At 29.1% G+C, this 26,444-nt stretch overlaps 1 protein-coding gene across 1 annotated transcript in view; it reads left to right on the top strand.

Moving 5' to 3' along the window:
- LOC142318797 (putative sodium-dependent multivitamin transporter) overlaps window positions 1-26,444 on the top strand; it is a 90,969-nt gene that overhangs the window by 40,940 nt on the left and 23,585 nt on the right. Inside the window, exons 5-7 of the mRNA XM_075355283.1 lie at window positions 10,945-11,060; window positions 17,472-17,714; window positions 23,540-23,714. Of these exons, the coding sequence (XP_075211398.1) occupies window positions 10,945-11,060; window positions 17,472-17,714; window positions 23,540-23,714 (534 nt within the window). The remainder of the gene's footprint in view (window positions 1-10,944; window positions 11,061-17,471; window positions 17,715-23,539; window positions 23,715-26,444) is intronic.

Here is a 26,444-nt window from a genome sequence, read left to right as displayed (position 1 = left end):
AACCAAAAATACTTTTTCTTACCTTTTGTCCATTTGCATAGCCCTTCTACACTAGTAAAACAAACTGTATGTAGAGCCCACATTTTATGTTGGTCACTAAGTTTTACCCCAAAATAAGCATAGTACACTTTTTTAACAAAGTCTGTAATACTTCTTTGTTGTTTCTTCACCAAAAACTCTCCACAAATTTAACAGAAAGTGCAGGTGAATTATCACAACCCCTTGAAGCCATTTCGAAATATAAAAACACAAGGACAGCATAAATGAAATAACTTCAAAAAATGAAAGAAAATTTAAAACACTACAGAAGATCTAGAAAACTATTTAACACTAGCAAAACCTTACAACAAAATGTTCTAATTGCAACTGATTTATTTTTATTTAAGTAGAGTGAAGGGGAGTAAGAATGAGTGAGCCATCACCTGAGCCTGACTAAATAACGTGACAAAAATAACTCATGAAGTCACTCTAATTAATCATATTACATCATCTTATTAGTCACTCATCTTACTGTATCAAACCAAAATTATGAGCACTACTTGTATTCATTCCATATAACCAAAATAATAAAGTATCAAAAAAAATTGACACAGGCCTAATTTTTATTCAATGTTTTATAAATAAAATATATTGATTATCAATTTTGAGAATATTGAAAAAATTGATTTAGTGAAAAAATGGTACGTGATGGAAATCTTTGACTACTTTTCCTGAAACCAGCGCATAAAAATCTATAATAATCAGTTATTAGTTCTCAAACAACTTTCCATTGTTGACCTGTGATAACTAAGACCATGCAGTTACTTGTGTATTTTAATAATAAGTATATTTTTATTACTTGATGACGTCTTTTGTTATTATAAAATAGTCTTTTCTTTCTTGAATTCAGCAAGATATTAAGCTACATCCTTACTACCTGATAGTTTTACATCTGGGTATTTCAGATACTAACAGTTTTTTAGATAATTAAATTAGGCTGGTAAGTATAAAATTAATATAGATTTATTAAATTAAAACACTCAAAATTTAGCTCAAAGAATTTGAATAATGCTGCTGGATGTAGATATCATTTGGTTAGTTAAATATAAACATATTTATTTTGCAGAATGGAAGCAATAAACATATTACATTCCATTAATTTTACAGATATTAATAATTTTTATTATTTATATCGGTAATAAAAAAAAACATGTAATCATTTTCCTATTGGTGTTAGTGAACTATTCTTTTACCATTAATTTCCTCAGAAAGAGTAAAATAAAATCACCTACTTTCATCAATGTTTTTAAGTTGATAACTTTTATTTACATTTATCAGTTTTTTTGTTAACGAAATTGGTTTAAGAAATAAAATATTTAAATCAAATTATAAATTTTCTGTTTCATTGTTCGTAGTAAATATTACAAGTTTTATTTTGCGTGTTCGTAAAGCTTTCTCAAAAATAAACTACACTATCAAAAATTAATTAAAAAAATAAACAACTAAACAACATATGAAATAACTAATTACAATTTTAAAAATATCACTATTATGATAAAATATCTATCCACTGAGAACCCCATCATTTTTTATCAGAATAATTTTTTTAGTGTACTTTATAAACAAATGAAATGTCCTTTACAGACAAACCAAATACACATGCCATACTTCACATTTGTATTTTTTTGTTTCCCAATTACAGTAACAACCTATGAAATACTTCTATCATCATACACAATACTTATCTCTCATTATTAACGTAATGTTGTGAAGCAGATCACAAAAAACAGGATTAAAACTGGACTTAATTGTAAATGTCATTTAATAACGGAGATACAAAAGATACAAAGTCTGTATATCAACTATAAATAAGCTTAGTGCACTCTGCATTATCAAGATATATTATTTCTTCAGTGGTTCTAATAAAAAATGTAATTAGTTATGAACTGTCAATGACTGAACTATGAACAAGATAATAGTTATTAATACAGTATTTAGATCCTGGAAGCTCAGAATCCCAATCAATGTCTGGCTATATAGATTGATGTTCAACAAAATTTCCTCACCTTTCCTAAACGCAAGCTTCAAGCTTACATAATAAATTATCCAAAATTGGATGAATCTCTCTTTTCATATTCCAGGGGACAAAAATACACAGATGTCCAAACTAAAAGTACCATTAATTCTTTCTTGAACAGAGCTCTACTGAATAACAGCAGTTACATCTTATCATCTTGTTGTATGGAGGTACAAGAAAGTAATTTAGGGACATTACATTTTTCCAGTATTCTAACAAAACATTAGATAAACCTCATGGTGTTACTTTGCAAAATATTGAAAAGATATCACAAAATTATAGTTTTAGAGTGGGTTTTTGTCATGTACCAAATTATATTATTTTAAATAGTATATAATTAATATATTAACTATTATAACTAATATAATATTGAAATGAATATTCCTTTCAGAGAAAAAGAATGCTAGATGGTTACAGAAATAATATCATTTATAGAAAAGTCTCAAAAATCATTTATAAAAAAAATAAATTCTGAAACTAGATATGCATATTCTTAGTTAAAATAATCATTAACTGTAGATATAATGGAATAGTAAATATTAAAATAAAAGAAATACTGACTGACTAAAATGAAGATGTAATAGTAATAATAAAACTATTTAACTATAAAACTATTAAATAATAACTATTTATTTATAATAGTACTTACAAAACACTGCAGAAAGAATAATTTTGTCTGTGTAATAAAATTAAATCTATATATTGTCTGTATTTTTTTTAAAATTATATTTACCTTTATTAATTTTTTTTCTTGATGAATTAATTTATCAAACAAAAATTATTAGTTATTAATTTTTGAGTAGAGGTTTTTTCACTTATAGTATTAAATTTTTTTTATTATTTTTTTTTTTTGTAAGCATATTTCACAATGTCACACAGTGTGTTATAACGAGATTATTTTATTTATTTATTTTTTTCACTTGTATCAGTATCTAAATTTTTGGTAATGCATTTGTAATTTGTTTCTATTAGATAGTTGAAAATTTGATTTACTGTTACTACAGTCCCTTTATTTGTTTACTTTTTCTTTATTAGAAGCTGCATCTATCTGTCCACTGTAGAGCATCTGTTTGTTCTGGTACATTTGGAGCAGTTTATATAATACATCATCTTTATTTATTGTACTGTGTGTGCGAAATAATCTATATAGCAAACTTATATTGAGTCCAGCTTGTTTAAATCTACGAGTTTTTTTTTCTGAATCTTTGTTTATATATGATGTAATAACTCTTTGGCTATCTTTATTTATTTTTATTTTTGTAGGGTTAAGTCTATGACCATATTGCTTTACCTATTTTTGTGTGCTGTTTTTTTTTTTTTTTTTGTAACTAACCCACAATGAGTTAAGTCTTCTGTGTGAATTTCAGGTGACTTGGATTTGTTAACTAGTCTGTGAATCATTGTTCTAACTTAAAATTTTGTTTAAAGACTTAAGTAGTTACATTTCGTTTAAATTTCAATAGTGTTGGTAAACTAAATTAATTGCTTTATAAGTAATTGTAATAAATTCAAATACTGTACAAAATAAATTTTAATTACATGAGTGAAATATTATTTTAATTTGCTGCATTCAGCTTTTGTAAATTTCATAAGCTATTAAGTTTATTATACCTATTTAAACGCACACTTAGAACTAGAAATCTTTTGTAAGTATTTAGTATCAATAAATAGCATTAATATTGTTTTGAAATTTTACGTTTTTATTGTACATAATTTATGAAGGTTTTTTTTAAATTATTATTAAGGATAATTTTTTTTAATTTTATGACTGATATTAGTGAAACATTTATTTCTTGGTTGTCGTTATAATACATTGCTTTTATTATAAAACAGATTGTTATCATAACTCATAAATTAGTGTAATTGAATTAATTATATTTAATTAAATACGGCCTTATTTTGCATACTGAAATAAAAAAGAAAGTATAAATTACCTTTAATAATGTTTATTGTCTTATATGATTTTTAAGTGATATATGCAGATTTAATGTACTTCTCTGTTAATAAACAAAAAGTAAAGAGCTTTTTCAGGAACTCGAAAATTCTTGTTCAAGATAATTTCATTGTTTAGAAATTTCATTAGAGATTGATGATTGCTTGTCGTTGTTGACACATCTCATTGAAATTAACTTGAATTTTTCAGGGTTCTCTAATTGGATAATTCTTTTACGTTTTAGCAGTCTATCCTCATTAGTCATTAAATTGGCCTGCACTTTCTTTAATCAATAAAATAACACAGGAAAAAATACTCTTTAACGTGATAAATGCAGACCATTCTTTTACAAATATGAAGATATTTGTACCTTCAACCATTTTTTGTGTTTTCTTTTTTTAGTTTTTCTCTGATTGGTTGGTCTTGTTAATTTGTAATAGATGTTTCTCATCATGTGATCAAAATACTGAACTTTCTTCTCCTGATAATGTTAGCTTAACTTATTCTGTGTTTGAAAAACTTAGCTGCTTGATATACTCTCGTACAGTGTTTATCAACAAAAATATTTTTCATTCACTAGGCATTCTTCAAATGCTTTAGGATGACCTTTTATTAGGTTTCTGTAATACTGCTAACATCAGCTCTTTTAATCATAACTTACAATTCAAATTTGCTGTGATTCTTATACCTTCTATTCTTAAAATCTGACCTTAACTTTATCTTAGTTACCTTAATTTTATTTACTTTATTTTTACTTAACTTTGGCCAGTAGAAAGTAAAGTAAAGAATAATGTAATTAGATAATAAATTTCTAAGTAGTTTTTAATTTCTTAATTTTTTAAAAATTTTATAGCATAATGCCCATTTTTTACATGATAATTTTAACTGTATTAAATTGGAAGGCCCACGTTATTTTTCTCTGTTGATTGGGGATAAAATATGAAAATTGAAATAATTTAGAACAGAAGATAAGCTTATAAGGCAGCTATGATATTTTTTTTTAATTTTTAAAGATTCAAATTTTGGGCCCCTGCTGTAAGATTTTGGAAAGCACATTTCTTAGCAAATCTCAATTACTTTAAAGCAACACATCCATTCTATTTTCAAGTCTTTGAGTTCAGATGCGAGGAGAGCTCTAATGAATTTATTAAAAAGTAAGAGCTTTGAATTTGTACATACTGTACAAATCTGTTTATTTATACTTTAGTAAATTCTAAACAATTGTTCTGGTTGATTTTAACAAAAATTAATCATAAGTAATATTTAACAATTTTAAGGAAAACTAAGCTGAAATATAAAAATCACTCTTTTGTATGTAATCAGTTCTATTAACTAATAAATTAATCCTGATAAGAAACGAATCCTTCTGATTCTTTATTTCAAGAAATTGTATAATCGTTAGAGCAGGAGGGATAAAGCAGAAAAGGCCATGACAGTAAGGATGGGCATTGGGAGGAGCTTAACATCAGTACAAACTCAGGAAGATTCAGTGTTAAAAGTAACCTTGAAAGTGAAGGTACTCTGAAATGCAGCAACTATGAATGTTAGAGTGACAATTGTAGAAAGAGAAGAAAATAAACCACTCAAATCAGTTATGATAATCCTAATGGAGATATAAAATATTGTGAAAAAATACAACATACACTGAATTAATGAAAAAAAATGATACTGAAAAACTAGTAAAAATAAAAAATACTTGTGAAACGTAACAGAAATATTTCTACCATTATATAAAAACAACTGTAAGAATAAAGAAACAAGATTCCTATTAAAACCCAAGAAAACAATAAGCCGGATGTACTCTGAACAAGAAAGGGCAAGAAGATCTGAAACCCTTAGAAATTACTGGTAAAAAAGAAAAGCTGAAAAACAACAAATCAGCAAGAAAAGAAAGAACTTGCCAAAAAAAAAATTATCTAAAGTGATCCATTATGGTCTTAAAAGTAAAAAAAAAGAAAAAAACAACTGTTAAATCATTTTTTAGTGTTTCACAACTATTAATTTTAATTAATTATCTTTTTTCATTTAATCATTATTTGTTATAAATAAAGAATCATCATAAAAGAATAGTGAAATTTCATTTTCTCAGATCACAGCATTTGGTACATTTTAAGAAATTATGTTGGTAACATGAAATTCTCCAATGGAAGGGTTTGTAAAATACCCATTTTAACATTACATCAGTCTCCTCTCTATTGTTCCTGAGGTGTCTTTCTTTATTTATTGTTTTTTTTTTAAAAAAGAAAAAAAGAAGTGTTTTGTGGTGTGGTGAACTGAAGTCGTAACATGAAAAGTAACTGAGCTACTACATGAAAACAATACTTTTTTTTGTCTTCAGTCATTTGATTGGGTTTGATGCAGCTTTCCAAGATTCCCTATCTAGTACCAGTCATTTCATTTCGGTATACCCCCTACATCCTACATCCCTTACAATTTGTGTGCATATTCCAATTGTTGCCTGCCTGTGCAATTTTTCCCTTCTACCTGTTCCTCCAATATCAAAGTGACAATTCCAGACACCTTAATATGTGGCCTATAAGTCTGTCTTTTCTTCTAACTATATTTTTCCAAATGCTTCTTTCTTCATCAATTTTCCGCAACACCTCTTCATTTGTCACTTTATCCATCCATCTGATTTTTAACGTTCTACAGCACCACATTTCAAAAGCTTCTAATCTTTTCTTTTCAGATACTCTGATCGCCCAGTTTTCACTTCCATACAAAGCTATGCTCCAAACATATACTTTCAAAAATGCTTTCCTGACATTTAAATTAATTTTTTATATAAAAAAATTATATTTCTGACTGAAGGCTTGGTTCACCTGTGCTATTTGGCATTTTATATCGCTCCTGCGTCATCCATCTTTAGTAATTCTACTTCTCAAATAAAAAAATTCTTCTACCTTCATAATCTTTTCTCTTGCCGTAATCTTTTTTACTCTCAGCTAGAATTATTATATCATCAGCAAATCATAGCATCTTTATCTTTTCACCTTGTACTGTTACTCCAGAACTAAATTGTTCTTTAACATCATTAACTGCTAGTTCTGTGTAAAGATTAAAAAGTAACAGGGATAAGGAACATCCTTGTCAAAATTCCTTTTTTATTACGGCTTCTTTCTTATGTTCTTCAATTATTACTGTTGCTGTTTGGTTCCTATAAATGTTAGCAATTGTTTTCTTCTATCACTGTACTTGAACCCTAATTTTTTTAAAATGCTGAACATTTTATTTCAGTCTACATTATCAAATGCCTTTTCTAGGTCTATAAACACCAAGTATGTTGGTTTGTTTTTCTCTAATCTTCCTTCTGCTATTATTCTGAGCGCTAAAATTGCTTTCCTTGGCCCTATACTTTTCCTGAAACCAAATTGGTCCTCTCCTAACACTTCTTCCACTCTCCTCTCAGTTCTTCTGTACAGAATTCGAGTTAAGATTTTTGATGCATGATTAGTTAAGCTAATTCTGTATTCTTCACATTTATCTGCTCCTGCTTTCTTTGGTATCATGACTATTACACTCTCTTTGAAGTCTGATTGAACTCCCCTTTTTTGTAAATATTACACACCAGTTTGTATAATATATCTATTACTTCTTCTTCTGCACTGTGCAATAATTTCGCAGGTATTCCATGTATTCCAGGAGCCTTTCTGCCATTAAAATCTTTTAATGCTCTCTTAAATTAAGATCTCAGTATTGCTTCTCTCCTTTCCTCCTCTTCGACTTCCTCTATAACACCATTTTCTAATTCATTTCCTACGTATAACTCTTCAATATATTCCACCCACCTATCAACCTTTCCTTTCACGTTATAAATTGGTGTACCATCTTTGTTTAACACATTATTAGATTTTAATTTATGTACCCCAAAATTTTCCTTAACTTTCCTGTATGCTCCGTGTATTTTACCAATGTTCATTTCTCTTTCCACTTCTGAACACTTTTCTTTAATCCACTCTTCTTTCGCCAGTTTGCACTTCCTGTTTATAGCATTTCTTAATTGCTGATAGTTCCTTTTACTTTCTTCATCACTAGCATTCTTATATTTTTTACGTTCGTCCATCAGCTGCAATATGACCTCTATATCCAAGGTTTTCTACCAGTTTCTTTTTTCCACCTAAGTTCACTTCTGGTGATTTAAGAATTTCCTTTTTAACATTTTCCCATTCTTCTGCATTTCTACCATATCTTTTTTACTTAGACCTCTTGCGATATCCTCCTCAAAAATCTTCTTTACACCTCCTCTTCCTCAAGCTTCTCTTAAGTCCACCGATTCATCTGACACCTTTTCTTCAAGTTTTTAAATTCCAATCTACATTTCATTATTACTAAATTATGGTTGCTATCAATGTTTGCTCCAGGGTAAACTTTGCAGTTGACGAGTTGATATAATTTATCTTGATACCTTGCTTTATCACCTGGCTTTTTCCATGCGTATATTATTCTATTATGAATTTTAAACTGGATGTTGGCAATTACTAAATTATACTTCATGCAAAACTCTATAGGTCGATCCCCTCTTTCATTCCTTTTGGCCAGCCCATATTCACCCATAATATTTCCTTCCTTGCCTTTTCCAATGCTTACATTCCAATATCCAACTATTATTAAATTTTCATCCCTTTTATATGTTTAATTGCTTTGTCAATTTCTTTGTATACACTCTACCTCATCATCATTGTGAGCACTTATAGGCATTAACAATCCTTGTCGGCTTAGGTTTTGATTTTATCCTTATTACCATGATTCTATCACTATGCATTTTGAAATACTCTACTCTCTTCCCTTCTTCTTATTCATTACAAAACCTACTCCTGCCTGCCCTTTATTTCTAGCTGAGTTAATTATTCTAAAATCACCTGACCAAAAATCGTTTTCCTCTTCCCATTAAACCTTGCTAATTCCTACTACATCTACATTTAATCTATAGATTTCCCTCTTTAAATTTTCTAACCTACCAATCTTTTTTAGACTTCTAACATTCCATGCTCCGACTCATAGAATGGTATTTTTTAATTTTCTGGTGACTCTTCCTTAGTAGTCCCCACTCTGAGATCCAAATGGGGGACTAGTTTACCTCCTGAATATTTTACCAAGGAAGGTGCCTCCATCTTTGTTACTAAAGAGAGTTACATTTTCTTTGAAAAAAGCAGCTGTAGTTTTCCATTGCTTTCAGCTGTGCGGTACTCATAAGATTGAGTGATGTTGATAATATGACCGTTAAAGTCCTCCTGAAGTATGCCCTTAACAATTACTGAAAGAGCTGCTGCCCTCTTTCAGGAATCATTCCTTAGTCTGGCTCTCAACAGATACTTCTCCGGTATGGTTGCACCTTCTGTCCAGCTACTCTGTATCACTGAGCACTCAAGCCCTCTCACCATCAGCAAGGTCTTATGATTCATGGAGGGAGGAAAACAGTAGATGGTGTTAGTTCAATCAGTTCAAAGAAACAAATTCTGTATCTGTAATTGGACCTTTTTTTGCTGAAAAGACATATGGATCTTGATATATTAAATAACTATTGCTGTACTCAGCTAGATGAGCTTGAAAGTTTACATCAAATTTACTTCCAACAAGATGGTGCCTGATGCCTTCATTAGGCAGGCTTTGAATTAAAAGTTTTTTGCAGCTAGATAGATAGGCCAAGAAGGTGCTACACCCTGTCTCCAAAAAATCTTAAATCCCTTGTAATTTTTTCATGAACAGATAAATTAAAAACATTATTTACAAAGATTGCATTATCTGAATCACTTAAAGGAAATAATTAAGGAACCAAATACAACCACAACAGAAGATGTGGTACGCCGTTTTGTAGGCAGAACCTGAATATCGATTTGACATTTGCTGAGAGGCAAAGGGTTTGGCTATTGAAATTTATTAATTATGTGAGTATAATAAAGTGATTTGAGATGGAGAATTTGGCAAATAAAGTAATGTAACTATTACATATTTTTGTATTTATTTAATTTTTCCCTTTAACCCTTATTATTTTACAATGGTTCTGTATATATATATATATATATATATATATATATATATATATATATGTGTGTGTGTGTGTGTGTGTGTGTGTTTGTTTTTTTTTATAAACCATCTAGTACAGAATATTGAGTTATATTTATGTATTATATTTATTTTAGTAATGTAGTATATTGTTCATTTTTATAATATGTATATTATTTTTAATCTTACAGACAACTACATATACATTACCATTTCCTCCTGCTACTACTATACTGCTGCTACTGATAATGATTATTTATCAATTAAAATGACTATCAAATTGTAGATTTCAATAATTTTTTGTAAACAGATTTGTATGCTTTCTTTTCTATATTTTTTTCATTAACTATTTAACGTAGAAACTTTCCTCATGTAGAAAATGTAATCAGTGACTGACATTTTGATTTTTTTAAGTTAAAAATCTCCTGATTGTTTCACAGACTGTTTGATTTTCAATTAATGATCTCATATTTTGGTTGTTGGCTGTAAAAAAGTAAGTATATCAAACGCATGGAAAATCTCTGAGAGAAGAACTTGGAAAATAAAAGAATGCAGAATAAGAAAAAAATATCAATATCTAAAGCACTTTTAAACTAGTTTCTTTAGATCATATAAATAAAAAAATATTAGTTAATGAAATGACAATCTCATAAAAAAATTAGCTAACTATTCTCCAGTTTGGCAGCAAGCAGTATGACTTCTTATATTAATTTTGCTAAAACCAGCCGATGGGTTTATTTAGCTTGTTTTTATCACTACCAATAAAATGTTATATCAGTTGTTCAGTGATCATTGTTGTTTATAGATTTAAATTAGATTAATCTGTGTTACTTTTCATTCGAATGTCTGTTATCAATCTACTTTTATGATTCTATTGTGCTTAACAGTAAGATTAATTAATCTCTCTGAAACAGGTACGTTTTTATTATTATATTTTTATTTCTTTTTACAGATGGTGCTAATGTTTTTGGCAATATTTATTATAATATTTACAGCAGTTTTTGAAAAAAATGGCTTTGGACCAGTATGGAATATTGCAAAGGATCATGGACGTATAAAAATTTTTGAGTGAGTTAACTTTTTTGTTTTATTTATATTTTTGAAAATTTAATTTACTTTTTTAATTTAAAATTAATGTTTCTTTAATGAATTTAATTTTACGTTTCCATTGCACAATAACAGTATATCTTAACTACAGGTCCAAGTTGAGATCCTTGGTTTTAACAGATCACAGTGATTGTTATTACCTGCATTCTATTATTGCAGTTTGGTAATCTTGTATTCTTTTGATAAGTACAGTCAGTGATCACTGATTTTATTAGGAGGAGTTTTTGTTTGTCATTTTTTATCTTAGAATTAATTGGCGATATTTTCAAATATGTTATCTTAAATAACCCTTCCTGGCAAAAATCATGCCAATAGAAACATTACATTTAAATTGAGTCAGAAAGATTATTTATTAACATTTTTTGTAATGTTAATATTATTTTGTGGTTTTTCATTAACTTTCTCTGGTCTAAATTTAGTAATTTTATTTATATGCAATGGTATAGAGAACTCTCCTGTAGTGTTATGATTTTCTGTTAATGCTAATAGATAACAGTACAATACTATTCATTATATTGTTACAGTGTAATGTAGTTTTGTAAATAGCATGTGTTTTTAAATGTAACATATCATACCTTTTTGCTAAAATATCCTTTTGAAGGTTGTACCTTTGTCATAATTTTGAGAACAGTATTGTATGAAAATAAATGAAATGATATGTAATATTATTGAACTTGCGCATTACTAATGCTCATTACACATGTGCATTATTAATAAAAACAAACAGTTACCAACAACCTTGAGAATTATCAATAGTAGCAACAGATTGACATCCAGTGCTAAATTTGGTGCTACCTTCCATTTTTTATCAAAGAATTTTGTAGCGTATCAAAATTGCATTCAAATCCAAGATTTTCTAAAAGAAATACCAATTCAATATAATTACACTACAAAAGATAGAGTGTGGAACTCCATGTATAGTTGAATAGCATCTGTTACTTATGTTTGTCATTTAATGGTTGTTTTTGTCAAATTAGGTGTGCTTGTAAATTTTGTATCATTTGAGCTCTTTAAATACTAAGTCACGGCTTTAAATACTAAGTACAAAATTTTCATGTTGCAGTTAATATTTCTGTATGTGTTCAGTTTGTGAGGTGATCTAAAATAGTTGATTCTATTACTGTATATAATGATGTGCATGTTCCATGTAGCTGAATGTGCATTCTGTTTACCATCTGTAATATTTAGCAGTCAGTACAATTTAATTATAGACTGCACTGTTTCTACAACTCCACAATTCTTGTTGTACTGTTGTAGAATTGCGCTCCACAATTATACAAATATTCTCCATAATTCTATAACTGCACTGTTTGAAATAAGAAAATTATTGTTTGTATGTGTTTTTTCTTTTTTATTGTTTGTCTTGTAAATTTAATTCATTTATTTTTTATATGACACAACTTTCTTTTTTAAAAATTTGGAAATTTTTATGTGAATGTTGATTTATCTATCACTAGGAGTGTTTGTGATTTTATTCTGTATTTTATATAACAGATTTTATTTATAAGAGTGGCTAGTATTATTTATATTAATTTTAGGTATTTTATTGTATTGAGTTTTTATTGTAAGTTGTAACTTTTAAGATCTGTGCATCAGGTGATACAGCATGTGGTAAAGCTGAAATTAAAACAGAAAAACCAAACATGACCTTAAGTGCATGAGATGACTGTAATTAGGTAGGTGTTGTAAACCATGGAACAATCTATGTACAAAGCAGAGGAAAACTGTAGAATGTTTGTAACTACTACATGATAGTTCTTAATCAGTCATGTGATACTCCAGCTTGTCAGATTTGCTGTAGTTGATTTTGTTTTGACTTATTTGTAGGTTTTATTTTTATTATGAGTATTTATAATACTTTTCTCTAATCACAGAAAATCACTGTTGTGTTATCATTTGCATTCACCCTAAAAGCAAACCAATCCAAATAGTAGTAGTGGTAGTAGTAATAGTGAGAGATACTAATATGTGCTTAAGTATGATAATTATCAACATTACAAGATGAGTCAGCTCATTTGAAAAATGTTGGCTAATATTTATAAGGCTTAGTTAGATATGATCCAAAAAAATACAATGAAATTGTAAACCGTACAGTAAGAGTCTCACATATATATTTTTATTCCACTTCAAAAACAAAGATTTCTGAAATATAAATAAAACTTGTCTTAAAAAAATTATACTGATATCAAAAAAGGTAAGACACTACATTTCTATTATCAAAATTTGATGTTAATTTAGAATTTTGTTCAAAAAAAAATTCATGTTAAATATATACATATAATAGACATGCAATAATAGATAATAAATGTTTAAGCATTCCATATAATAAGTAAAAAATAGAAAGATTTGTTACAAAACTCTTACCGGCCCGATTTCATTTATTAAACAACAAATAATCTTAAGAACTGTATTATTTCTTAAATGTGATATGGATTGCATATTATTACATCAAGGATGTAACAATCTATAATACTAGCTGACCCGGCAATGCCGGTATTGCTAGATTTGAGTATATATATATATATATATATATAGATTAAATGAACACAAATGAAAGTTTGATAAAACATTAGAAACTGAACATTACAGAACATATCAAAATTTAACCATTCCCTTTTTCCTCTTTTCCCTTCCCATCTTCACTCCTTCCCTCTTCATATCTTACCGTCTTTCCCTCTTACCTGTTTCTTTTCTTCCCTTTTTCACAAAAATATTTCTTTTCATGTAACTAATTTATATTCTGAATATGAGTCAATTCAGACCATAAATAAATTTTTTTAAATATCTCAACCCCAGCGCTACCTAGTGGGTGCAAACCAATTCAGAAACCTTCGCGGGTGTGCACACAACAACTCATGAAAGTTTCATCGCAGTCAGATGAATGATATAGGAACGCATACGGGAAAAACAAATAAACAATCATTATATATATATATAAGATTAAATGAAGTTTTTTTTATTTCTCCATCAATTAGTTCAAATAGTTCTAATTGTAAAATAAAAACTTTACTGATCAAAATTCAAAGTATTTTTTGAAAGTATTCTTTATTACAAATCTAACTGCTGAAATTGAATGTTTTCATGCTTATTTTTTGATTTTTTTCTCATTTTCATTTCATGTTTAGGTTCGGTCATGTTCAGAACTGTAAACATAGTTCGTTGATTTCATCGTTCGTCCAGGTCTGCTCTCTTACCGTCGAACTTTTGTTGAACTTCGTGATTACAGTATTAAGTTTTGACTATAGTTATATCAAATAATGATTGATACTTTTCAAGATAATCTTATCTATTATAGTTGTTTATTTACAACAGTAGAGCTCTTATATTTCACACAGTGTAAATGAACATGTAATATATTCATTAAACTTTAATTTAATGAACACATGCAGAAATAATTTTAAATAATAGCACATCTTTGTTTTATATTTTAAACCAACAAAATTGTAAACTTTTTTTGAAAAAATGTGACTTATATAACAAAATCATATGTTTTCTTTTTGTAAATATGTTTTCTTTTTATTAAATTAATTAAATCTTATTTGATTAGTATTAAAATACTAGATTAGTATTGGCACATATGCATTTTCTTGCAGAATGGGTATAGTGTGTATAATATCTGAAGACAGGTCTGTAGTACACTATGGCATCCCCTTCACTGTTCTTAACATCACTCAGTAACTTCTCATACCAGAAACCAAAGTAGTTTATTCCAAAAGTTACATCAATTAATTTGCAATACACCGTATCAAATTATGATATCACTATTATAGTAATGAAATATGTTCTGGTAATTTGTTATTACAAATAAAATTATTATTTCGTTCAAGATGTATATGAAGTAATTTATTTCTTTTTTGAAAGTGTATGTTTTTTCAAGTATGTTAAACTAAGGTTTTACTATAAATAAATAGTAACAATGATGTAATAAAAAAGTATATGACATGAGTTGTCTATGTATTATAGGCTATAATGTTATGATTTTCTTTGACGTGGCATAATTATTTATCAAAATTATTTCTAAATTGCACGTACGCATGAATAACTAATATTCTTTTGAGCTTTGTAGGCCTACAAAAATACAAAATAAAAATGTAGAGTGTCCCATATAAAACGGAACCTTATATTGGTAGGTATTGAAATAATAAAAAGGCATGTGTAAATGTAATTTTTATTATTACCATCCATTACCTTACATTTAGAGTATATGTTGGAAGTGGCCGCCATCTTCTTGAATACAAGCTTCAATTATTTTTACAGCGTTTCTTGCAACTTTTTTCAAAGTTTGTGGACGGATATTTAATACAGCTTGTTCAATATTGACTTTCAATTATTCAAGTGTTCGTGGTTTATTGCTGTAGGCTTTTTCTTTGAGGTAACCCCATAGAAAAAATCTGCCACAGTCAAATCTGGAGATCTTGGTGGCCACAAGCCTCGACCGATAACACGATTACCAAAGAATTCTTCAACGAAATGAGAAGTTGAGCCTTCGTAGTGCGATGCCGCACCGTCATGTTGTAGCCAGCAGTGTCTGTCTTCCTCTTCCAAGAGTGCAATGAACTGAAATAAAATATCCTGATATCGTTCTGCATTAATCGTGTACTCGAAAAAAATAGGACCGATTATTTTCTTCCGCGATATCGCGCACCACACGCCCAACTTCTGCTGGTGTAATTGTTTTTTGTGATAAACGTGGGGGTTTTCAGCACTCCAAATTCTATTGTTTTGGCTGTTTACATAGCCATACAAAAAAAACCGTGCTTCATCTGTGAAAAATAATGAATCCATAACATTAATTCCCTCACGCAGAAATCGACGGAACCATTGACAATATTGTAGCCGTTTTTCTTTGTCGAGCTCAAGAAGTTGATGAACCGTTTGAATGCGATAAGGTCGTAATTGTAATTGTTTGGTCGCCCGATGAAGAGTTGATTTAGAAAAATTAATTTCAGCAGACAAACGTCTGATCGATTTATTTTTGCAAGGCGAGTAGTCGTTCTTTGATTTCAGTGACTGTATCTGTATTCAACACTGACGCAGATCTTTGTTTCCTTGTTATTAACAGAACCAGTCTCTCCAAATTTTGCAACTAACCTTAATACTGATGTTTTGTTAGGAGCTGGTTTATCTGGGTACTTATGGCGAAACAAATCTTGCACTGCAACCACTGATTTCGTACTGAAGTATGACTCAACAATGAAAATACGTTCATCTAGCGAAAACACCATCTTGTCTCTAGCAATACACTGAACGTTATGATTGCATTGTTGTTACTATCGGTAGTGTTCCACTGCGTTGCCGCGATGTTCAGATGTTGGATGAGTCCATTTCAGTAAGAATAGGGTAGTAAGCTTGACTTTTGAAATTTCATGGATTAGTTATTGATGGGTTGCGTTTTATATGGGACACTCTGTATTACATTGTACAAAATAATACATAAATAAATAGTATTGAAGAAATATGAGTAAAAGTAATATAATTATAATCATTATTAAATTTTATTACGTTCCTACTATAATAAATGTAAAATTAATTTAATTGATTAAAACATTAATTCATACTATATTTTATGAATGTAAAACATAATTATTTCCTATAAAATAATAAATATATTAGTTCAAATAAATAAATACACTAGAATAAATAAATAAATAACAGATGAAATAAATAATTAATAATTAAACAAATAAATAAATAATAGTAAAAATAAATGAATATGGTAGAATAAACAGTTATTAAAAAAATAATAATAAATAGAAGTTTGCGTCATTTTGAGATCTTACTTTTGTCGCAACCAGTAGCGTGTGTTTTGCATCCAGGTTATAGGAGTAGGGTAGAGGAGGCAAATAGAGACAGCTTGTAGGGAGGACCCTCTTGTAGATTTTACAATGATTCAATGTGAATCTTCTTACAATAGATTCAGTGTAAGTAGGAACTGGTTCTCATTTAAATTCAGTTCTATTAAGTCATGTGTTCCTACAGTGTTGATATGTTAAGTTACATATCAGCTCACCTTATTTTCTTATGATTTGTTTTCAAGATATGTGATAAAAATTTATTACGAAAAGATAAAAATATACTATCTAATACTAGTATAATGTCTTTAAACTGAACATGAAGAAGTAAGAAATTATTCATCAGATATTAGGTGTTATATATGGTTTGGTTTGCCATTGATGATATTACCTAATTATAAAAAACTAATGACCAGCAAGAATGACAAATTACATGTGATTAAACTTTATAAGAATGTTTATTTATATTTTAAACATTAATTTGAAGGAGGTCTCTGTCCCTTATGAAGTAGTTTTATTATATTATTACTATTATTAGATATTTCATAATCAATTGATTGTTTTCTTTTTTTTTTTGTAGTTTTGATCCAGACCCAACTGTACGTCATTCTTTTTGGAGTTTAGTAATTGGTGGTGGTTGGACATATTTGGCACTCTCTACTGTAAATCAAACCCAAATGCAACGTTTTATGACACTTAAAGATCTTAAGTCGGCCATATTAACATTATACATGTCACTACCTATAGTTATATGTTTATCATTATCAACAGCATTTTCAGGGTTGGCTATATTTTCAAAATATTACGATTGTGATCCCATCAAGTAAATATTAAATCAAATTATGACTTATCTTTAATTTAAAATTGTGTTAATATTTATTTATAATGTACACAATATGTCTGAAAATTTCCCTAACTAAATTAAGTAAAAATACAGATTTAAACATATGAACGAATTTACTCACATAGAATCCTTCTCTAGTTATACACTCATTGCAGCATTGGTAGAGCCCGTCAAATGCTCAGTGCAAGCCCTTTGGATGGCCAGAATGTCATCGAAAAAGCGGTCTTTCATCTTCAACTTGAGTTTCAGGAACAGAAAATAGTCTGCTGAAGCTAAATCAGATGAATAGGGTGGGTGGGATAGGATGGAGATTTGATTTTCGGCATAATAACATGTTAAAACTGTTGCTATGTGTGCCAGGACATTATTGTGCAAGAGAGTCCAACTGTCCAGATCCCGGTACTCAGGCCAGATTCGACACATCAGGCGTTTCATTACTTTAAAATAGAAATTTATAATTCACAGTTTGACCTGTTGGGACAAATTCATGATGAATCAGGTTTTTTGAGTCGAAGAATGTAATCAACATTGTTTTCTTGATTTTGCTGTCAGACTTTTGCCGGTCTTGCTCCAGGACTCAACCAAGTAGCGAATTGACGGTTCGTTTGCAGAAAGCATGAAAGCTGGTGCTTCATACATGAAGCACCAGCTTTCATCCCCAGTTACAATTATTTGCAAAACATTTGGGTCACTATTGGCAGTTTCAATGAAGTCTTGAATGCAAGAAAGACACACCTGTTTTTGTTCTTTGATCAAGAAGTGTGGAACGAAACAAGAGCACACCTTTCGGCGGTTTATTTTTTCTGTTAGAATTGTATGTACCACATCTACCGATATTTAGCTCTTCTGCTATGGCCCAAAGGGTAAGATGAGGTTGTTTGAACAGGCGCACACGCACTTTTGCAACATTTTCGTCGTGAACAGCTGCTGACGGCCTTCTGCTTCATTTGTCGTCATCCAATGACTCTCTACTGTCTTTAGACCGCTTCCACCATGTCTATGTTGTTGTACGAAATGCAGCTTCATCACCAAATGCTCGGTATGTCATAGAGTAAGTTTCAATGAAAGACTTTTGAAGTCGAACACAAAATTTTATTGTGCTTCTCAGTTCCATATTGCGAGCTCGCACAATGTCAATGAACATAACGTACGCAGCCAATTATAACTCGAAATTAGAGTGACAAAATGTGATAAAATTTTGTACACACACTTGTCAAACATTGTACTACTACATGGTTTGTTGGTTGTCCAAGAGATGGCAATACTTGTGTCGACTACAGAAATTTAGTTAGAGAACTTCCCAGACTTACAGTGTATGACACAACATTGAAAATAAAGTATTTTAAATTAAATATTGTAATATTATTTATTTATCATCAAAAGAAAATGACTGTTATTTGAATGTTTGGCTGTTGTAACCTTTGAATTTAAAAAAAAATTGCTTTTGAATAGGTGATAGTATGATATTTAGAAAATATAATAGTTCATTAATTTTTTTTTTAATATTTATATATATTTAATTATGTATAATTTACCCAACCAGTAAAAATTTAAACAAGATGTAATTTCCTTAATGATATTTTATACTGAAGACTGCATCATCAGTATCTCCATCATCATATTTTTCATAGAATACTAAATTAAAAAAATTATATGAGTGAAAACATTAAACGATTAAATTCTAAATAACCTTTTTTACTTTGTCAAATATTATGTATTTGATGGTGTTATGTTATATATAACATTTATTATGATGTTATATGTACAATAGTGTGCAAATTAATCTGAACGCAGATGTTGTTTAATAAAAAGTAACTTTATTTAGAAAATAATCATACCTGTAAAATTTGTGAATATTTAATAGTTAATATGTCATCCTTTATTCTTAATCACTATATGTATACAATTTGGTATCAATTCAACAAGTGTATTACACATTTATTTTTTTTAACAATATTATTGCTTTAATGAGGTAAATTTTTGTTGTACAATTTATTTTTTAATAGTTGTTTATTTATTATTGTTCAAAGATTTTCTATTGGTTTTAGGTCTGAGGAATTGCTTGGCCACAAGAGCACCAATGTTTTGTTCTTTGAAAACTTTTTCTACATTTTTGGAATTTGGTATGGTGCCAAATCTTGTTGGAACACTCCATTATCTTGTAGAATTTGTTTTGAAGTTGTCACAACCCGTTCCTTCAGAATCTTGTTATATCCATCACTTTTCAACAATCTACCTAATGGCAGTATTGAACAAAGGCCTTCAAACGTGAAAGAACCTGAAAACATTTTTTTCTGATGATGTTTAACTGATTTTTAGATATGAGCCAGTGATGTATTTTCATTTGATGCTTTTAATGTCTGGAATCCTTTGCCCCTGAACACAAAAATGTGACCTGTTGGAAAACATAATATTTTTGCATGCCACAAAGATAAAGTTTAACTGAAAAACATTCACTGTCCCTTGTCCAACACCACACTCAGAAGTTATTTGTCATTGTGTCATACAACTCAGAAAGAAAAACAATTTTCAGATGCTTTCTTGGAGTTGCGCAATTTGATCCTTTGTAATTATATGAATTTTCAAGCATACAGAACAAAAAATATGATTATGTAAGGAAAAATGGAATAAACTTTCACAAAACACTATGTATAACACGAAACCAAAAGAATAGCCAAAGAAAATAACCTCACATTACACAGACAGCTTAAAGAGTGGTTGTGGTCAAGCAGTGTAGCCACAACATAAAAATAAACAAAATTTTCCGTTTGTTCGGATTAATTTGTACACTACTGTAATTGATAATGGAGGGCCTCTAAAAATGTGTTCATCAGTTTAAAATATATCATTAAGGCAACACTATCTACCTTAAATTTTTACTACTCTGGTGAATTCATTAATTCGGATAATATTATCAAATAAAAAGCAGTAACATTCATAACAAAATCAAATTTTTTATACAGAATGTCAGAAGTATGGAAACCACTCAACAACTTTAAAATCATTCCAGGTAGAATATTGTAACTTTCAGGATAAGGTATCAGTCAAATATTTTACCTTTTGACAAGAAATATACTCCGTCGTGGGGGGGTGGCTCAGGGGTTGTAACTCAAGTATTTTAAATGGTAAAACACTTTGTGTAACAATTTTAAAGGTCTCAAAGACAAGAAAAATGATGTAAATAAAAAGTTTGTATGATGACTGCACCCAATATGGCAGCGGAATAGTTTGGATTTTGAAAATTATTACATTTATATTTAAGGCACTGTTATCAAATAAATAAATTTATAAAAATTTTATTAAATGAATTTTATTGAATAAATTTATTTTAAAAAACATATTCATTAAGCATTCATAATGTTTGCTAATTTACTTACTTACATTTGAAATGTCCTCCTGTTGTTTTACAGTGTGCCAGTTAGTTGTAAAAGGATGATATTGCATTATTTAGTGATTTCCTAGTGATTTTTTTATGCTTATTCTTGAGTTTTATTTTGATAACTTAGGGCGTATTATGATAAACAATATTTTTTTAAGTGACCCCATTGAAAGTAATCCAGTGGTGACAAGTCAGGTGATCTCACTGGCTATTCTATTCGACCTCTTCAGCCAATTCATCTTCCAGGAAAAAATTCATGTAGTTGAAGATTGAGATGAGGCGGGGCATCATTTTGTTTAAACTAAATGCTTTGGGAGTTGGGGCCAATAATGTTTTGAATGTTTGAAATAATATGATCAAGAGCAAAGCCTCATATTAGTTAAATTTCCATTTATAAATATAGGCCCTATCATTCACCCACCAACAATACCTGCTCACACATTTACTTTGACTGGATACTGTGTATGTGCCTCATGATACCAGTATGGATTAATGTCAGTCCAGTATCAGCAATTATGGTGATTTACATTGCCATGAAAGAAAAAGGTGGCCTCATTACTAAAAACTATGTTGTTTAATAAATTAGGATCTGCACAAATAATGTTCATCATATTTTTCGCAGAACTCAAGTCTTCAATCATAGTCATCTTCATTCTTGCACCAGATTTTGAAGGGTTTGCAATTTTTACTTTTTAATGTTTGAATAGCTGAACTTTGACTAATGTTATGTTATCATGTTGTTCAAATTAAGGAATGTGGATTAAATTCTTGCATAATCTGTAAAGATTTGCTATTATTTGTTGCAGATTTAGGCCTTTCTAGTTTTCCCCTATTATTAATGCTTCCTGTTTCTTCAAATAGTTTGATGGTTTTTGACTCTGTTCCTTTTGAAATAGGGTTACGATTATTAACTGTTGCTCTGAGTAATTCACAAACTTAATTACATGACCTAACTCTTATCACCAAAGCCCCTCATCATTAAAAGCGTGAACCTCTCCTGTTCACTAAGTAACATGTTGATAGCAATGTTAGCAGGTAGCACAGAAAAAATTAATTCGTTAAAAAACATCCACAAAAAAGGTAAAAATAATGTAGATAATAAAAGTGGCTTACAAATGCAGTAAAGGTAGACAAAATCAATTATCCAACTGATCACAATAAATTCTCATAAAAAGCTGAAAGTGTAGTAATGAAACACTCTAAATGAAATATTACACAACCATGAAGTAAGGTTCATTTTTTCAAATGAACCTTTTCATCATCAGTAACATCTGGAAGCCAGATGGTGGTCACTTATTGTTTTTTTCAACAGATCAGCACGATTAGGTGACAGTATTTTTAATTATTTACCCATTAAATTGGAACAAATAATTTTTTGTGTTAAAAAATGTTTATTTAACTTATAGAATAAATTTGAATTAAATTAGATTTTAATTTAATTCATTTTAATTTCTTTTTATTTAATTTTATTATTTGAACTTACTAAATTTATTTAATTTCCAAAATCCAAATTTATCATACCACCATTTTGGGTAAAGACATTGTACCAACTTTTTATTGAGACCATTTTTCTGTACATAAAGAGACCTTTAATGATGTATCACACAAAGGGTGTTACCATTTAAAATATTTGAGTTACATCCCTTAGGCCAGTCCCCCCCTCCCAAGAAGAGGTTGAAATTCTATTTCTCATCAAAAGGTAAGGAAGTTGACTGATACCTTATCCTGAAATTACAGTATTTTATCTGGAACAGATTTAAAGTTGTTGAGGGATTTCCATACTTTTGACTCTCTCTGTATATTTTAATTAAGAGACAGTAACTGTTCTGGTCAGTAGCCATGTAAACACCCGTATTCTTAAGCTACAGTTTATTAAACATGACTGGTTATTGACATTTAATTGTTACTCCACATCCTTCAATATCCAGCATATTACATCCTGCTATCTTCCAAATGTTACTGAACCATCAGATTGAAAAAATTAATAGTTTAGAAGTGTGTGTGTGTGCGCGCACTCGCGCACGCATCTGTGTCTTTGCACAGCAATTCCCCATTCCTTGTAAGAAATCAAAATTTTCATTTAATTTCTAAAACCAACCAAAAATTTGGTATTATCATTTAACCATAGAAAAGAAGTTTTGCTGATGGTATGATCAACCTGTGATTTTAAAGGTGAACAGCCAGTATAGCTTACACAGAAGTTCAAAATTTAAAGATGAAGGCAATCTCATCAATTAATTTTAATTTTTTGAAATATAAATTTTTTACTTCTAAAAACAAAATTTGTGGCAAAATATTTATTACAATTCATTATTATATATATTGTACATAAAGGGACATATTATATAATACATTATTGGTATATGGTTATTTATAGTATAGAAAAGAATTATAAATATTGATTATTTTTTTTCTTCTATTCTAGATCAAAAAGAATATCACGAGGGGATCAGTTAATGCCATTGTATGTATTAGATGTCGTTGGTAACATACCAGGGTTAACTGGGTTTTTTGTGTCTGGCATATTTTCAGCAGGACTTAGTACGATATCAGCTATATTAAATTCACTTTCAGCCATTACATTAGAGGATTATATCAAGGTAAATTATCAGTAGATTTATTCTCTATTAGTAATAAAATAATGATATTTATAGCAACTGAACTGAACAATGCTAAATAATAGTTCTGAGATTGTTAAATGAATATAAATCTTTTTCCTTTGGATTGAAATGGAGTGAATATGGGTATTAATTTTTGTTGTAAAATAGTTGAAGAATGATGGGTATATTCCCTCATAAATTTAAAACAAAGATAAGAATATAATAAAAAAAGAAAATAACATTAGGGTAAGTTATTCATATTATGAGTATAACAAGAAGTTGAAAATATTTGTTATATAGACAATACAATAAAAATAAATAAATGAAGTTAGGTTTTAAAATTATTATAAGTAGATGTTCACAAGGAGAGCTTTCAGGGAAAGAAAAAGTACACCTGTATTAGCAGAAAGCATGTTTTCTGCTAATCTTCCACCTATGGTCAGCCAAAGTAGTATGTTTGGCATTGTCTTCATGATATCCATGTAACCTACATGAAGTATAATTTAACAATTCTCATCTACCTTAATAATTGAATTACCCATGGCCTATCAACAGGCATCAAAAATATAAATGATGTTGAATAGGTATGAAATATCAATAGATAGATGATCCAGACCACCCACATTCAATGTAAGATCAGAAATAGATGGAATTAGGCAATGTGTAAACCTATTGAGATCTTCCCCTCCCTATTTCTTTTATCAGTCCCTGTTCATTAGCCTTCAGCTACCTTTTCATCATAAGTACTCTTCCATGAATTCTTCTTCATAGCAATTGGAACGCATACTTATAAAACTCATTCTACATCGGCAGATAATGCACAGTAGAGCCTACAAACTGAAATTTGTAGAAACAGTAAATTTTGGATTTAGAGAAAAATTCTTTAGACTATTTGTCTGCAGTATTCTATGGCTATGAAAAGTTAAAAACAGAAAGTAGAAAGAGAATAAAGGGAAGTTGGAATTTGATATTGCAAGAAAATTAAATTGGTTGAAGTTAAATTGAGTAAATAAAGTGGTTGATAGGTTGTATATGATAAATATTTACAATGAATTTGAGAAGAAAGAAATTTGTGACAGAGTCTTAAGTAAAGAACAAGATTGATAGGTCATACATTAAGATGTGCTTAATTAATTATTTTAATAGAACAAAACCTACATGATAGATGCTTTAAGGAAGATAAAGATTAGAATATATAAAACATGAAAGAATTTGAGGATTACATTAAATAGGACAAATAACTGATGTAAAAATAAATCTTATTTTGCTCTAATAAGAATCAGAACACATAGAGATGGTTAAAAAAGAAGATACTAAATTCTTAGGATATTAAAGTAAATATTTTGATACCTCATGCTGTTTATATATTGTTAAAATTATAAACTTAGAATTGCTATTTTTATTTAATTTAATTTTCATACTATTTCTAGGTGTAATTGAAGCATATGATATTGTTTTGAAGTTAGGGCTGGGAAATGAACTAAAATTTACATAATTAATGAAAGAAGTAAGAAACATAATTATGGCCTTATATAATCAAAATGAAAGCTGATTAAAGACATTGTTTAGAAAATCAAAGCAATTTGAAAAAAGTTTAACAAGTTGCATAACTTTTCTGACTTTTTAGAAGAATCTTCTCACCACATCAACAGATTTTTTTTTACATAAGAAATTTATTGACATCAACTTTTTATGTTTCTAAATCTTAAGTTTTTGTGTGAACAAAGTTCAGAGATATGGGCATATCTTTGAACTTAAGATGAAACTAATAATCCTCTCCATTTCTTTTAAAATATTCATAAAATTACGACTTGTATACCCATAAATCACATTTAATTCCAATAATTAAATATTGACTTACAGAGTTATTGAAAACCAGATTCTGATTTAAATTGATAAATTCGAAATTTTGGAGGAGGAGATGGTTTTCTGAAAATTCTTTTTCACAATTATTGCTTATAACAAAGAGCCAGTAAATAAGCAAGGAAAATGTAGTTTCTCAGACATCTTTATTAAGATATGGTAACCAATCTTTCTTCTCCCCACCACCCTCTCAGATGACTTTACAAAAATGTTATACCGTGAACTTTCCACGTGTAGAAGTCATCCTATCAAATTTCAAGTGTATACATCAACTCATTCTTGAGATATTAGACGAGTTCATTTAATATTTGCCTCTGTTTAAGCTTAATGGCCTCTACTTAAGAGGCCAACCCACACATATACATAAATTTTCTAATTTTTTTTTGTGGATCTAGATGATTGAAGTTCCCCTAGATCAGAAGATACTGATAAATACTGTATAATAATTTTGTATAAATAATACTAATACTGGTAAATAAATTGTATTTATAAATATAAACATTTTATTTACCAAGATTGATTGATGAATTATTTTATCACAATAACGATACTTTCCCTTTTATTATTTTACCATACCTCAGGAAATTTTCCAATGAGTAGGACAAGGTCGAACATTATCATCTTTCCCTAGTTATAATGAATGAAGTTTGATGGAGAGAAGGAAAAGGAATTGGAAATATTATCATGAAAAGTTTGTTATTTGCAGATGACTTTAATGAAGGCATGAAGAAAAGACAGGTAACAGGATTAAAAAAAACAGTGAGGATGGAGTGCCAATGAGATGTAATCCGGACAAAGCATTTAGGAAGTAATGATAATAGGACAAGAAATACTAGAGAGAACTGATGGGTAGAACTGAGGCTTTTT

The sequence above is a fragment of the Lycorma delicatula genome, chromosome 2 (assembly GCF_047948215.1).
Source record: "Lycorma delicatula isolate Av1 chromosome 2, ASM4794821v1, whole genome shotgun sequence".
Taxonomy (NCBI): Eukaryota; Metazoa; Arthropoda; class Insecta; order Hemiptera; family Fulgoridae; genus Lycorma; species Lycorma delicatula.
Note: the sequence above shows the minus strand (reverse complement) of the source record. Positions and strands in the feature narration are given on the sequence as shown.